The sequence below is a fragment of the Homarus americanus genome, unplaced genomic scaffold (assembly GCF_018991925.1).
Source record: "Homarus americanus isolate GMGI-L3 unplaced genomic scaffold, GMGI_Hamer_2.0 scaffold16749, whole genome shotgun sequence".
In the NCBI taxonomy this organism is placed as follows: Eukaryota; Metazoa; Arthropoda; class Malacostraca; order Decapoda; family Nephropidae; genus Homarus; species Homarus americanus.
This window is the reverse complement of record NW_024756346.1, coordinates 1-17,062: the sequence shown is the minus strand read 5'-3', so window position 1 is coordinate 17,062 and position 17,062 is coordinate 1. Positions and strand designations below refer to the sequence as shown.

General features: G+C 34.6%; 1 protein-coding gene across 1 annotated transcript; it reads right to left on the bottom strand.

The window, feature by feature from the left end:
• Window positions 1–377: 377 nt before the first annotated feature.
• On the bottom strand, window positions 378–15,410 carry LOC121856760 (exocyst complex component 1-like; the record flags this gene model as incomplete). Its single annotated transcript, XM_042352450.1, has 14 exons — window positions 378–747; window positions 1,304–1,394; window positions 1,878–1,981; window positions 2,485–2,630; window positions 4,320–4,473; window positions 5,071–5,278; window positions 5,594–5,814; window positions 6,601–6,729; window positions 8,572–8,723; window positions 10,570–10,810; window positions 10,977–11,069; window positions 12,009–12,158; window positions 14,423–14,650; window positions 15,204–15,410. Coding segments are annotated over 14 exons (2,277 nt in total), but the record flags the coding sequence as incomplete, so codon positions are not given.
• Between the last annotated feature and the right edge of the window lie 1,652 nt (window positions 15,411–17,062).

Below are 17,062 nucleotides of genomic sequence, written 5' to 3'. Positions count from 1 at the left end.
AAGGCGTCAATTGGGCTTTGAAAACAGTGGGGAGATCATCTATTTTGTTGGCGTCTTGAATATTTTTGCATTTTTCATTGAAATTATTGGTCATTCTAAAATTTAGTTAACATACTGATAATATATAGTGCAGTGCAGTGTTGATTTAAATAAATTAATCTTGAATTACACTTAGTGAACTTAAAATTTTATTGGTGAAAATACTGCATCAAGCATGGGTCCCTGAAGGTGATTTCTCCTCCATCCCCACTTCCTTCTTTTCTCCCTTCTCCTCCACCCCCACTTCTAATCCCCATCATCATCATCAACCAGGAACCTTCTACATACACACCTCAAAGTAAGTGTACTTTAATGCATTTTTTTTTACTTTGTATATGTACTTTTTGGGGAGCTGGAACCAATTACTCAATATCCCATTGAAACAATGGATTCGGTTAACGAACGACCTTCTGGAACGAATTGTGTTCGTTAACCGTGGGACCACTGTATTTACATCTCCTCAATGCAATGTCTTAAAATCCATTAAATATATAACAGGCAAAGTTGTGAATTTATGTATAAACAAGTTCAAAAGTAGTAGTGTTTGACTTTCAATTAATGAGAGAGTGCAATGTCTGAGAAATAATTGAGAATATCATCAATTGAAAACTCAAGATTGATCATGGCCCCTGGATAGCAGCGGTGTATTAGATCTTCTATCAGCTTATATTGCCGGATAAACTCCTCTTGCATGGCACGCCACACAACCTACAAAATAAAATTAAGACTATAATTTTTAAAAAGTTAAGGACAATTGTTACATATATCCACTGATTCTGTGATACACAAATACTGTATAATAGTGTATGAACAGTAAATGAACTTGAAAAAATCTAAAACCCTGACCAAATAAATGTTTTGTAATTTGCATACAAGTTTAACTTACCATACTTTGGTAATTTCTTTCTTCACAGCTCTATGTGTCTCATATTTATTCTGTACTCTTGATAATTCTTAGATTACTTTAAAAAAATTCCTAATATGTTGGCACTGTTTTCTGCATCAAAATATTGTTTATGTAAAACATTTAATATTTACTTATGTAAACAGCAAAAAAATTCTTGACACCACAAATGTTTTATATGAGCACGTACTGTACCAGTGTATTTCCTCACTGATGCATATACTGACTAATTAATACTTGTGTAAAAGGGATGAACAATTCTTTAAACATCACATATTTTATAAAAGAACATATTAAAAGTTGCCTGAAATAAGAGCTTGAAACGGTGAGTGTCTGATAAGAAACCATAATGGGACATGCCTGGAGTAAGTTGCCTTCCTCGGACAGATGCTTCTCTACCTTCTTGTATAACTGGTCCAAGCCTCGCTTCACCTCTTTTCCAGGATATTCTCTAATGAATTGGAAAAAGTAGTCACTTAATTATACTAATACTAGTGCAGTTTCTCAGTGGTTTTTCTCTGGCAGAAGAAAAAACTGCATTATTTTAGCAAATTGTCATCACTACAAATAATTTTGTTTAAAAAAATCTGGGTTTTACTTGTAAATCAAAGCATAAGACAAAATGTAATTTCTCGCAAGTGTAATCTTTTGTAAATCAAACTTTTGTACATACAATAAAAAAAACAATTTGGTGAGAACTGAAGTGGGAGGCTTTTCAGCATGATATAGATACTCCTGTACTATGGACCAATATGTTATGTGAAAAAGAAAAAAAAATTGGTGTGAAAAGTGTTTGTTTTACTGTAGAATAATATGCTATGTAGAAGTATTTACAAAGTAATGTGTAGAAATGTTTCAATACTCTTTGGTGCTTATATGATGGCTCTTAGTCTTTATCAGAATTGTTTGCATAAAATCACCATATAAAACTCACTTGATAACTTTCCGTAGTTCCTGTTTACTGAAAGCTAATTGATAGCCAACTTCTGACTCCTTGACTCCGCTGGCAACTTTATTTGTCACACCATCAAAAAATTGCTGCAGGCAATGTGAAAAGTTGTCTGTTAGTACAGTACTTCTATTAACTAGTGATAAACATTTGCTTCATAAACTAAATATTTGTTTAAAAAATATTAACACCTTTATGAAAACTAGCTCGGTCTAACAATACAGGTGCTCCTCTACCTGTACTTACGAATGAGTTACATTCCTGAGGCTAGTTCGTTAATCCAGTTGTTCATAAGTCCAACTTTACTCGTGTAGATACAACATTGTAAAAAATAAAAAGATAAGGTCTATACAGTGCGGCTATACCCTACAGTACAGCCTTAAAACCTGACAGACACTTCTCCTTTTCGACAATGTATGTTCAATCTGGTATTTTCTTCAGTATAATCAAGTCTCATCCACATTAAGCACCTGCTCTGTCAGGTAACCCCCCCGCCCCCAATGATGCTGTTCATATCTCCAAATTTGTAAGTCGAATGTTCATAAGTAGAAGAGCACCTGTACTACACTGGCAAGATAACTTTCAAACATACATTGAGCTTCTCAAGGGGTCTGCCAAAATACTGTGTGACGTAAGCACTGAGAGCCTCTTGATACCGCTGTTTAGCCTCCTTCTTCTGTGTGTCCATTCCTGGAAGCTTGAGTTGGAACATCAGCTGGTGCAGGACATGATAATTCTCTGGTAAAAAAGAGATAACTTAACACATTCCTGAAGACAACATTTTACTTTAAACTCTATATAAATTTGTATTTTCACAGTACGTATTGTATAATGTAAAACAGCACTATTTCTTCCTTCTTACTTACTGCTGTTTTTTGCTATGTAAAACAAAGTACAGTATCATGAACAATCTTACCAAGTACAGTGATATCTCCGTGAGCCGGAACAATTGGTGCAGAGCACTTCCGGGAATGAGAGATTTCTGGGAAACGAGACCACTCTCCCAAAGCCGGAAAAATATCCCTCATCCCCAGAATTTTCCGGGTATCAGGAAAAATTTTTCAGAATGTTCCAGAAAATGTGCCCCTCGGAAAATCATTCCCAAAGCTGTAATTTTCCGGAAAATTCTGGCATTGGGAACGATTTTCTGATAAAATTTCAATTCCAGCTATCGGAGAGTTCCGGGTTTGAGGGATTTAGGCTAATGGAGATATTACTGTACCTGTATAGGTATTTCCTGATTTACCAAAGGGTTCCATTCCTGAAATTTTTCATAAATTGGGAAAAATTGCAATTAAATTTCTATCTTCATGAGCAACTCGTGTGGAAGTAAATAAGGCATTATGCTGCTACCTAGGTATCACACCACCACCACTCTGGGCCAATAGCTGAACAGGTATCCTTCACTTAATGAATGGGTTAAGCTCCTGGAAAACCACTCGTTAAGTGAATTTCCGTAACTCAAATAACAGAACAAATGGGAAAAATAGGGTTCAGTTCCCAATAACAAAAAAACAATATTATACCACAAAACCATGAAGTTTGATCATGAAAAAAAACTACCTTTAGTAACTAATGAAAAATAGTACCCATCTACTGTAATTTACTACCTAACACATTAAAAACATTAATAAAATACTATCTACATGAAAATACAGAATGCACCTAAAACCATTAAGGAAAAGCTAAATGAAAGATTAACCCAACCTCTATTTGCATAAGACGCAGCCGTGTGGCCTCAAAACTCGACATATCAATTCAGCCCAGAAGGGGCACTGCCTTGCTTCCCCCCTCCAGCTCTCCCGCTCAGCGTGTTAACTTTTGCACACAAAGAAGTGTTTATTCCCTTTATATTTTTTTACCTTATGATAGTCATTTCTTTTACTTGTTGCACATTACATATGTGCATGTAAAAGAAAAAATGAAGTTTATCTACCCAAAATTACGAGTTGAATAAAAACCATAACGTAGCTCTCCTACACAGTTTCCTATATTCTAGAGTCTAGACTGATGCTCATATTAAACAGAGTTGGATTTAAGACCATAGTTTAACTGATTGGGACATCCAGATACTGTATAGCTAAATCCAAATAATGATGTTCAAAACAGGTTTTTTTTTTTTTTACTGGTAATATCCCACCTGGGCACAGGTCATCGACCCACAATGGGGTCTAAGGGGCGAAAATATAAGAGTAAAAAAAAAATATAAAATAGAACATTTAATTTAGGTTTTTCTATCATAGCATACTATAAAATAAAGGGTCAATTTCCTATATACAGTACAGAATAAGTCTAAAAGATAAGACACTTCTCTATGTATGATAACTAGCCCTGTGTGGTAGTTATTTTGCCAGACACATTTGCAGTGACTTACATGTGTAGTTTCTATGTCTTAAGTTCATCTTGTAAAGGATTCAGTTGACTCACCCATTTTTATCACTTCTGGAGGAGTTCTCTGGTGTTCACTGGCTACCCTTGGTATGTACTCAAACATTGCCAAGACAAGTCGAACATACCACTTGTCTAGGTCTGCCCGACGTTCACTTTTCTTGAACACACTTTCTGCTGTTTTTGCAAATTCCTGCAAATTTTATTGTTACTCAGTTTCCAATATAAAATGAAAATTAGTACAGTATACTGTACAGGTACACAACATACAGAATACACACATGATCACATAAATACATGTGTATTCATTCTTACTATTACTTTGTAAGTGCAGTTGCCTATAAGTATATGTACACACCTATGTTTCTTGTGTTGGTTTAGGGTGGAACTTTTAAACCATAATTTCACCATGATCTGCAATTTAGCTTTATGCATTTGAAAACGTTATTCAAGAGGCTCGTAAACAAAGTGATATATCTTTTGTTTGTATAATAAGTGTCATGGTGCCTAGGGTTTAATGAAATTTTACATTCAATCATTTTAATAATACAGAATGCCCAAAAAATTGCATAATTTTACCTGTAAATACTAAATGAAAAATCAAATTAAATGAAATATCTATTCTTCTGGATGATACAGATTGCATCATTGGACAGTCTACAGATGAGAATTGGACCGGATGAGCAGCCAACAAGAGATATTATTTCACCCTTCTTTGAGGACTCTGTACTCCCTGATTGTGGGACAGAACAACTGAGAGATACGGGTAAATGTATGTAACTTTCCTCACCTCAAAATTTATAATAAATGGAATGATGCCACACTTCTTCCTTGCAACACGACATTCTTGGATAGACTGAAGCTGAGAATTCATGAAGCGATCGAAATTGCGTTTTGCTTGCACCAAACATGATCCAAATGTAGTACACAGGAAGGAACCAGTGTCTTCGGCAGTTAGTACATGCTCACTCAGACGTACATATATGTACAGACAACAACTGAAATGCAATCTTACATTAAAACATACAGTATTCCAATATTTAAAAAATAAACTAAAATTAAAATAGGAAACTGATTAGAAAATTCATTTTTTACCATCTTACAACCCGTTTCCGGCTATAAAGCAGGATAGCAAGGAAGGAGTTCATCCCTGATTCTTGGCAATAGCAGCAAATGGCTTACCTCATTCTTTAGAATATACAGTATACTAAATTTTATGAATTAGCATGGTCATATATACAGTATTTATAAATAAGGAACAAGTTGTTCAATACTGGTTAAAAGTGCATCTTTAGAATCATAAATTAACTTACTAAGAGTCAGCACGGTCATAAGTATTTATGAATGAAGCAAGCTGCTGCTCAAGAGTGGTGAAAAGTGCAGCCATCATTGACCGCACTTCTCTATTGAATGGCCGTCCATGCCCTGACCCTGGTGTTCCTATAAGCCCTGCACCAGATGAGGTTCCTGCAGACCCACTGCTCTCTTCACTTCCACTAGAGCCTGGGGTGCTGGCAACTGAAGATGGTGCTTTCTGTATCACAGGTTACAAAAACATTTTATTTATATCATCTTTTTCTTACTACAGTAATTTTTTTTAAATGTCGATAAGCAAATATGACAATATAAATATTTTTAACATGTACAGTATAAGTATTTCATGTCAAATACTGGTACAGTATATAAAAAACATGCATATCATAGTCATACAATAATAAAAAAAAATTGCAATTGTGTGTAAATGAGGCAGAAAGTCAGATCAGCAACCTGGGACTTGGTCACAATTTTTGTGATGCCATATGGCAGCAGGGTCTACCATTAGACAACACATTATGCTTCCAATACCTTCTCAGGCGGTAGTACCTCCCTGTTTGATAGCTGCCTATTGCCTATCATAAATGTAATGCCTCTTCACTATCTGTGATAAGAACAGTGTCATTTGCAAAGTGAATATTTGATATTACTTTATCATTCACTTTTAGTCCTTCATTTTCACGGTCTAAATGTAATGGGAGAGTGTTTGTCCATGGGAGATGAGACGATGAGATGCACAGTTTAAACTCTCTGAAACTTTTCCTAGTACGTACCTGGAAAAAATCCGGGATGTGAGATTTTTTCCATGTTTGAGAGAGTCGTTTTGTTACCTGGAAATTACTCATCCAGGGAAGACCGTTGCTCCAATTTTTCTGACTAATGGGGATATCACTGTACTCATGGCAGGAAAAGTTGAAGTGTGTTTTTCCGACTATTTTTCTCATATTTTTAATTGATTTAACCGAGTACTGTATACACAGAAGTACAGGAAAAAAGCAACACTTACCTCATTACCTGTAGCATTTAGGTTGAAGAAGGCAATGCAGAATTCTTGCTCAGAAAGACAAACTGGTTGCAGTTCACTTAGCACACGCTCAAAGATCTCATCAAACTTTTGTCTCTCTTGCATGTCAAGCTGAACCCATAGAAAATCACATTCCATATAAATTCCAGAATTTCCTGCTTGGGAAAAAGTACTATAGGTATTAATTTTTTTTATAAACAGATGTTAACTGAGCTATTTAACTAAACTCTGTACCGTATATCACGGCCTATAAGACGAAATTTGAACATTAAAAAAATCTGCCCAAAGTTAGGGGGTCGTCTAAACCACCAAGTTTAAAATTCTTACCTCTTAAATATTGTGGTTTAGTGTGTCAAGAGTGGTGATGAAAACATCGTAAGCCACTCACAAGGTCTTACCACTAATTATTTTATACTGAAACTTACGTTTGGCAAGCTGGATTCAAATTAAGATTACCGGTATATTAAAATAATAAAAATGTATTATAAACCTGTCTAACATACCGTAAAAGAGATTTATACCCCTATAATAAACACAGCTATCATCACACACCCCTCCCCATTTGCCAGTGAGGAGCCGTGGAGGTGGTCAGTAATGCATACCGGTATCGGTATATTTACTCATAATAATATTTATCTCCTATAAATAATTGATTTAAATTTTATTTTTTTCCAAAGAATATTCAGTAAATGAGTGCATTAATTCTTGAAACTATCGACGGTTAATTACAGACGCTCAAGTGACGTCACTAGTGTTTACACTACACCAGCTGGTAATATTTGATGCCATTACTTGAAGTGAATTGGCCTTATTTTAAGTAACTAACTATAAATAAATACAAAAATTAAAAAAAAAGATCAAAACTGAGAAATAATATACTGTATGTATGTTGTGTTGTCAAAGTAAGAGGAACAATTGTGTAAGTACGTAATATTTTTTCACTCAAATCCTAATGAAACACTACTGGAGAACATTCCTTTGTCGCAAAACAGTTTATAAATTAAAGAAAATAATTACAGTGTGTTTAATATATTACAGTATATTATAAATAAATAAATAAAACAAATAATTCGGTAAATCTATTTAAAGTAAATGGAAAATAAGCAAACATGTTATTTACCAAGACCCTTCCGTCTGGCTCAGGGTGAGATGTAGGGGAGATAAAGAAGGCTATTTATAGCCCATCAGAAGTGACCAGTACCCTAATGCACCATAAATAATTCATTGAACATTCATTTTTTGTACATAGTATATTCAGTATATATATATATATATATATATATATATATATATATATATATATATATATATATATATATATATATATATATATATATATATATATATATATATATATATATATATATATATATATATATATATATATATATATATATATATTTGTGTAATAAATGTATGTAGTAAGTACATACTGGTAACCTTTTTCACTCAAATCCTAATGAAACACCACAATTAGAATACGGTGGTTGCTGTTGAACCACATGTTGTATAAATAGTCACACCACCGAGACGAGGGAACACTCCCACCACGCTTCAGTGACGTCACTAGTGTTTACACTACACCAGCGGGTATAATTTGATGACATTACTTGAAGTGAATTGGCCTTATTTTAAAAAATCAAGGATGGTTGGTAAAGGACTACTGAGTCAGTGGGTAAGTGTCACATTTGGGGTACTGGTCTTATACAGCAAATAGAGCTCAAAAGCTACTTTTTAAATGGAAATTTGGGGGGGGCGTCTTATGCACCCCGCCGCCTTATAGGCCGTGATATACGGTACGCAGTTTTACACACAAAAAGTAAGGTCATGCATTTACAACAGACCTAAAGCATCTCTTTCCCTGTCCTTAACTGTCATTGTTGAAGATAAAATATGTATTATTTGCAGAGTAAAATGTAGATAAACTGCAGGGGTGAAATACAAATACAGTACCTCTGAGCCCCATTGGTCACGGTCAACACCTAGCAGTGCCCCAGTGTTGGTGCGTGTTCCCAGTGTCTGTGCTCCATGCTTTATTTGGGATGTCAATTTTCCTGCCACACCTGACATGCTAGCAATATCCTGACTTGATCCACTTCCACGTACTGCAAAAGATAGACACCGGTAAAATCATATCATTCTGATTACATTCACACAAATTTGAACATCCTATTTAGTAGACCCTCATTGTTGTGTGATTCGATACTGCTCTTTCGATATAGTACTGTGGCAGCCCAAATCACTCCCACTTTTTCTTATTGCACAATCAAACTCCATTATTTTGCTGTGTAAGCCCAGAAAAATTTAAATACAATAAATAGACGATGTTCATCACTGGACAACAAATGTTTGCACTGTACAGTAAAGGGTATTTATAATGAGAATAAAAATTTCATTTAACTGTACCCACCAATACTATGAGCATAAAGAGAAAGGAAATTAAAACTAATGCATCTGGTGCTACTGAGAAGAGATGGCATGCTACTATTTCTGATGAGAAAATTACAATATCGAGTACATCCCCTTCAGAATTCCAAGACGTGCAATTACAGTAAAAGTCCGAAAATCCGGATGCCAGAAAACCGGACCACCCGAGAATCCGGACTTTTCGAAAACTCAAACTTGTTTTTGTTTTTGTTTTTTTGGGGTTTTTTAGCGGGCGTTTGTGTGTACAGTATTTGAGTATACGTGAGCATCACAGCTACACAGCGACAACAAGCGACCACGCGGTCGCCACTTTAAAACGAGCAATCAAACTGTGACAACGTATGCAATTTTGAGTCCTACTCTTTCCATTTACAGAGTACTGTACAAGCCCATAATAATGGCTCCCAAAATAGATAAACTTTGTTGTGCGAAAAGAAAGAAGAACACGTTGAAATTGAGTGACAAACTTGAAATAATTAAGAAAATAGAACGTGGTGTGAACAATACTGTTCTTATGGAAACATACGACATTGGAAAGTCTACAATTTATGATAGAAAAAAAGGCAAAGAATAAAATTCTAGAATTCACAGCTTTTTCTTTAAAACTGCTCATTTTGATAAATGAAACATGCTATATTTGCTAATGAATAAACTATCAAAATGTACCTGTTCATCTCTTCTTTATTCCTCCTTAAATTTGAATTTTAAAAGTACTGCCTGAGAATCCGGAAAATCCGGACCGACCCAATCCCCAAGCAGTCCGGATTTTTGGACTTCTACTGTATTTTTCTTCTCAACTGTGACTAGTGTACTCTACAAGTCTAATATGCAAGTGAATACAATATTTAAAGGTAAGAAACAGAGATATCACAATATTCTTACTGAAGAGCTAGCAGGAGGAAAAACTAGCATGTGTTATTGGTAAGGAATCAAATAAAAATAGGGTAAGAATGTCCTGGAATGTAGCTCAGCCATTTTTTACCTTTTAATGTATTTATTATTTCCCCCATTATCAGTTCACTGGCCATTTGGGCAGTTGGTTTGTTCTTTGTTACTTTATTATGACCTTTATAGTCTATTGTTGGTACAGGAGGAAACCACAGTACCCAGGGAAAACCCATGATGTTTGGTTGAGTCACACTGGATAGCATCCTTCTCGAATCTGTCCTGGTTGTTCTGCTTTTTAAAAACACCTTAATATATTTATTTTCAGATTTAAATTAACAGTAACACTTTTCACCATTGATTGGATGGCTAGTAACTGAGCGGTCAGTCATTTATCTGTAACACATTAGATTTAAACCATAATACTGAACATTATTACATACACTAACAAAATATCAAATGAGATCAAATCAAATTGACCATCAATTGAAAATAGGTCACAGCATTTATCTTAGATACTGTACTGAAATTATAAGGAGAGATTAAGAATATACCAGTAGTTTTGAACAAGTAAACAATCTAGTGACAATACAGTACAGTACTTTAATAAACTGTGCCCCACTAATAACTCAAACTCACATCTCCTTCCACCAGAGATGCGTTGTCTTGCTTCCTCAAAGAACAGTCTTATATCACGTTCATAAAGCTTGCTGATGGAGGTAGCATAGGTTTTGTTTAGATGTTGATATGCACGGTGATCAAGAGCTCGAATCCAGTGCATGAGTGGGGTGTAAGGAAGCAGCTCAGTGTGGATACTTCCATGGCGAGGCAGTGTAAGCTGCTCAGCATGTAAGCTCAATGTTTCTCCTGGATCATTGCCCTTTAATTGAAATACATGAGCATTACATTAAATGGCTAATTACATTAACATTATGTTTTAAGGTAATATAAAGTAAATTTGAATTTATTAGACAAACCTACTCATGTTGGTGAGTTATACAGTATATCAATACATTATATTAATACAGTAATCATATCTAACTCACCAAATGAATGAAGAGATTATTTAGATGTCTTGATACAATTTGACTGAATCTGCCTCTCAACTTATCAAATCTCTTCTTTTCATCTTGAACTGCCTGAAAAGAAATATACAATAAAAATGACCTATGATGTCGAATAATGAAGTGCAATTAAGTGAAGTAACTCAACAAACCTGTAAACTAAACATAAACAAAGAATTATTTCTGTATTATATCTACAATATTCATATTTCTTTCTCTAAATCAGCTCAATCTTCCCTATAGTACACTCACAATACCTCATACAGTATAATGGTTGGATTCTTGTTCTTACATTTTAAATACCTGTACGTCATTTACCTTTTCATATGATCAATGAATACCTGTACTCTTCACCAAAAAAGAACTTGTACTTTCAGCAGCTTCTTTTACTGTTTTGGGTAATGCAGCTAATAAAAAACAAATTATATACTGGATACATGGAAACATGGAAACTTCTCTGAGTAAAGAGCTTGATATCTAAAGAAAACTTAAAGAATTATCTGTTGAAGAGATGCATATTAAAATGATTCACCTCTTAACCAAAAGATATTAGCTATTGAGTTCATGTAGAAATGGGTCGGAATGACTGCATCTTTCTGCTTTAAAACAGCTTGTCTAAGTTAAAAAAATTCCAATAGCATCGGCCCTACAATCAACCTGGGCAAGAAATTCTAACAGAAAGTAACGAAAACAACTGTGTAAGTCAGAGCTTTCTTGTATACATTACCTAAATGGCTTGCCAAAATAAAATGAAAGGTAAAACTGTTTGAGCCAACAAATTATCAAGCTGTGAATTCATCCTGCAACACTGGTAATATAAGCTGGAAATAAACAAATACTGTATTACCTGTTTAACACTAAGCCCTTTAAAGGGCAAAGTATCCCTTAGGGATTTTATGCTTGGTGTAAGAGGACATCAGCTAAGTCTCTCTCACTCAAGGGGATAAAGAAGACTTACTGGTATGTCACTAAATTAAGTAAAGAACTGTACACTGAAATAATCATTTGAATCACCTGTAACTGTGAAAGCTGTGAAGAAATTGGAGCATTGATGACCAACTGCAAGGCAGCTGCAGCCTGAATTGCCTGTGGAAGCATGCCAGCCTTGTTGAGGTCTGGCTCATACAAGTCTTTCACATAGTTTCTTGGCAAATCTAGCTGGTTCTGTAAGGATCAATTACAAAATTCTGTAATAATAAACACCCAAGCACACTAAAACAAACTTGACAGCAACTGTTTTACTTGGTGTCTCATAAAAATACTGCAGTGGTATTTAATGCAAAAATTTTCTGATTTTTTATTTTATTTTATTTATTTTTTCACGGGGATTAGCCCACCTGGGCACAGGTCACTGACCCACATCGGGGCCTGGGTGGCAAAAATGTAATAATAATAATAATGATAATAATACAGTTAACCCTCACTTTACGCGGTCCCACATTCCGCGTTTCCACGTTTACGCGGTGCCCTGCCAGAACCCAGGATGCTCACATTCCGCGGTGCGTGTACCCCTTTACGCGGGGAGGGGCTGGCGAGCCGCGCCATTTTTGGATCCAAACCTCCCGCCATCCGCCATGTTGTGTAAGCTGCGCGAACGTGGTGCGCACAAGGTCGCCCAGTCATCAAAACATTACCAGTTCTTCACCCGCCACCCACCACAGCCGGCCCAAGTCAGTGATAGTGATAATTATGGTGAGGATATGGACTTATATGGACTTTGGGGAGTTTGACAAAGAGGCCCTGCAAGCCTCTGTGGTGGATAGTGATACAATTGATACAAGTGACACAGGTGAGGGCCAATAATCTGCCCTCTGCCTCGGAACCAACCGCCCATCCCCGTGTGCCCAGCCATTTTTTCTACTAATGTAAGTGTTAAAAAACCTAATATTATTGATATTTCTCTTAATTATTAATTGTGTGTGCATACCATCATAAAGTTAAGATAATATTTTTACTACAACATAGTTGTGTGTCAAAAAGTGGAGTTTGGGGATCGGCCCGGACTCCATTTCAATTAATCCCATATGTTATGTTATTCACTTTACGCGTTTCTCACTTTACGCGGGACCCTCCGGGTTACATTAACCGCGTAAAGTGAGGGTTAACTGTAATAATAATAATAATAATAATAATAATAATAATAATAATAATAATAAAAATAATAAAAAATAATAATAATAATAATAATAATAATAATAAAAATAATAAAAAAAATAATAATAATAATAATAATAATAATAATAATAATAATAATAATGATAATAATAATAATAATAATAATAATAATAATAATTCAAAGTAAATAAAATTTATAATAAAAAATACAAAATTTAAAATAAAATAATAAATTAATAATGATAATGATAATAATAATAATAACACTAATAATAATAATAATAATAATAATAATAAAGGAATAAAAAAATGAAAAAAAGATCAAAGTGAGAAACAATATGCAGTATATATGTTGTGTTGTCCATAGTAAGAGAAACAATTGAGACCCTGCAATTGTGTATAAATGAAGTAGAAAGTCAGATCAACAGTCTGGGACCTGATCACAATTATTGTGATGCCATATGGCAGCAGGGTCTACCATTAATTTCAAGATTAGGTATTCAAGTAAGGTATTCCTTACAAATAAGTCTGAGGTATTAAAGTACTGTACTGTCCATCATATTCCTGAGAATGCCACACCTAAAAACTGAATTTTACATAAAAATGTCACTTTGGCATCTATAATCTTTCATTCATAACTCACCATTTTTCTCATACAGAATTTTTTTGTATTAATTTGGAGAAAAGTGTGCTTCCTTTGAAACATAAATGGCATACGTACTGTATATATTTCAAAGATAAAGTTAAAATCATAAATACAGTAAATATAGCATCTCACTGCCAGAGGAACACTTGAGACCATTCTGTTAAACTGTAGCACCTGAAACAAGTACAGTACAGTATCACTTTGGACTTCTAGTTTTTCTCATGTAAACTTATTATTGATCTTCAGAGTTAAGTCATTAACAATCAAAACTTCACACATAACCAGTACCTAAATTGAAAACCCTGTATCTGTATATTCATTAAATATTTTCTTGGTGTCAACTGTTTGAAATCTCACTGAAAAGTCATGTCAATACTGTAGAGTACTCATTTTCTCAACTTTTCTTGAGGTTTTCTGTCTCCCTTGATCTATGTAGCACAGATGGGAGTGGAAGAAAGATATGATTCATAGATTATTAGTTATACAAGCTGGAAAAAATATTAGGTAAAGATTATTCATGTCGGCAACTTTTCAAAAAAGGGGGAAAGTGAACTTGATGGAGTTTATTTTCACAAATCTATAAAGAACTTCCACAAAAATTATTTCACGAGTGAGTGATCATACAATCTCAAAATTAGTGAATCTAATAATTAGCAACCAAACTTACAATCAACCTATCAAGTTCTTCAAGTAACTTAGAGTTATTTGCATTTGTTTGTTCAATGGATGTATTCTTGTCTGCCATTTTCTCAATAGAGTCTTTCACATGTAACAAGATCTCATCATAGGAATCTAGTCGGGTTTCAATTTTTTCTGCTTCTGTATAAGCTGAATCAATCATCACCATCAAGGCCTCAACTTGAGCTTCTGAAGCCATCATACTGTGGATGTTAGCCTGAAAATATTTGCAGCAGTTAATTAGGATTGTACTGACGGAGTAGATACATGCAGAGTACAGTACATACTGTATGGCACAATATCATGCGAAGTTAGAGCATTTTGTGATATGCTGGATGCAATTGACTAAGATTTTTGTTGCTTAAAAATTAAGTTGTTTTGGGGGTCCTTAAAAAAGTCAGGATTTTTGAGTTCTGGTTTCTTAATTCCTGGATATTAATGAATTATTGTAATATTTTTAGCTTAAACCAAAGCTTTATGTGGTAGTCAACCTGAGCTATCTCATAAAATTGTTCAAGAAAAAGTAATTATGCAAGAGGCAAAAAATTTCACTATAAAAATGCTGTCATTTAATTTGTGAAACTTGTTCCACTGATAAAGAAAAGTTAAAGGGATTTTATGTATAAAATGAATACAGTATTCCTAAATTCATCAATTTTAGAGTAATACTGCATGACTTTTACTCCAAAAAGATAAAATTCTAATCAGTAGTTCAGTAGGTTTTATTCTATGGGTGAAAAAAATAATACTATCGTATACTTATCACTTACACCATCAAGGACAGAGAGGTCACGTGACAGTTGTTCAGCAAAGGCCTCAGCATTGCTGACTGCAGAGTCACACTGTTCCATAAGTCTTTCCAAATCCATCTGTTCTTTCTCTGAAAGTGCTCGATAATCCCCATCATCTTCAAGAGCAGCATCCACATTGTCAAGTGCTGAAAAACAATGTGCAGTAATACATGAATAATGTAAAAATTAGGTTTGAAAAATAATGATGATCATATTACTTCACTTACATGTGTATCTAACAGTCATTATTCATTACAATTTCCACTAAATCAAAGCAGGATTCTCCCTAAAAAAATAAACAATGCCATCACATCATTTTTTTTCTTTGTCCTATCTCATATCTGACAACTCACTCCCCACGGTGTTCCTCTCTGAAAGGACAGCAAAAACAGGACCCATTACCTGTGCTCTCACCATACATGGAATGTTTTTTGTCCCTCCTGTCTCCCTGTTTCCCATTTCTCTTCAATATACTGCTCAATCTTACCATATCAAAATGCTATGAGCATCAACACATCATCATTGCCATTCTGTCTTCGAACTTTTGGGTGGTCCATGTATAACCATCTTTAAATGATTTGCATGTACAGGAGGTCCCCGGGTTACGAATGGATTACGTTCCTGAGGACGTTTATAAGTCAGATTTGTACACACCTCGTAGCACATGCTATATGCATATCGTACTTACAAAACAATATTTAAAATCCCACTACAGTGGACCATCCATTAACGTGAGGTTTAATCTACGAGATTTCAGTTAATGAGTTACCTCCTGTAAGGACTTTCAGTTCTATTAACGACAGCCTTACGAGAAACACATTTTGGTGAGCGCATCAGCTGATCGACTTGTCCGCCAATAATTTGTTCTCTGTTTAGCTTTGTTTCCAGTGGAGTACTGTATATGGCGGCGTATAAGTCGACCTGGTGTTTGAGTCGCCATATACGGTAAACTTCGAGAAAGTTATGCTCTTGAATATTTGTGCATTTTTCCATTAAAATTATTGGTCATTCTCAAATTTGGTTAACATATTGATAATATACATTGTGCAGTGTTGATTTAGAAGAAAAAATCTGGAATTAGTTAAATAAACTGTTGTGAACTTAAATGTTATTGGTGAAATTATCAAGCAAGGGTCCGAAGAAATCTCGGAAGGTGATTTCAATTCAAGTGAAACAAGAATTTATTAAGAATCTGTCACTCCAAAGGTTTCTGACAATATTATGGAAGGTAGTTCGCCTTCCAAGAAGCATTAAAATGCTTCTCTTCTCCCTTCTCCTCCTCCTCCACCCCCACTTCCAATTCCCTTCATTGTCCTCCTCCTCCTCCTCCACCTTTCAATTCAACCAGCAACATTCTACATGCACACCTCAAAGAAAGTGTTAAAATATTTTATTGCTTTTTATTTATTATTGTACAGTATACTGTACAGTACTGTATTTTGTTTAGATTTAATGTTTTGTTAATTATATTACCGGTATACAGTACTTTGTATGTACTTTTTAATTAATTTAAAGGGAATTCTGTGACTTGGAACCAATTACCCAATATCCCATTGAAATAATAGATTCAGTTAACGAGTGACTGTGGAACCAATTGTGCCGTGTGGAGGGACCACTACTTACAGTAGGGTGTGTCAATTTTGTCAACATGTTAAAAATCAAATTTGGTAGTCAAAATATTGTGCCTCTTTATGTCTAAACTTGAGATTAGCAAACAAAATGAATTGAAATAACCCTCACCTACATCAATTATACCTTAAAGTTTCAAATATCAGTATTTCAACAAATTAATGAGACTTGATTAGAATTATTCACTTGATATTAACTAATCTCATGTA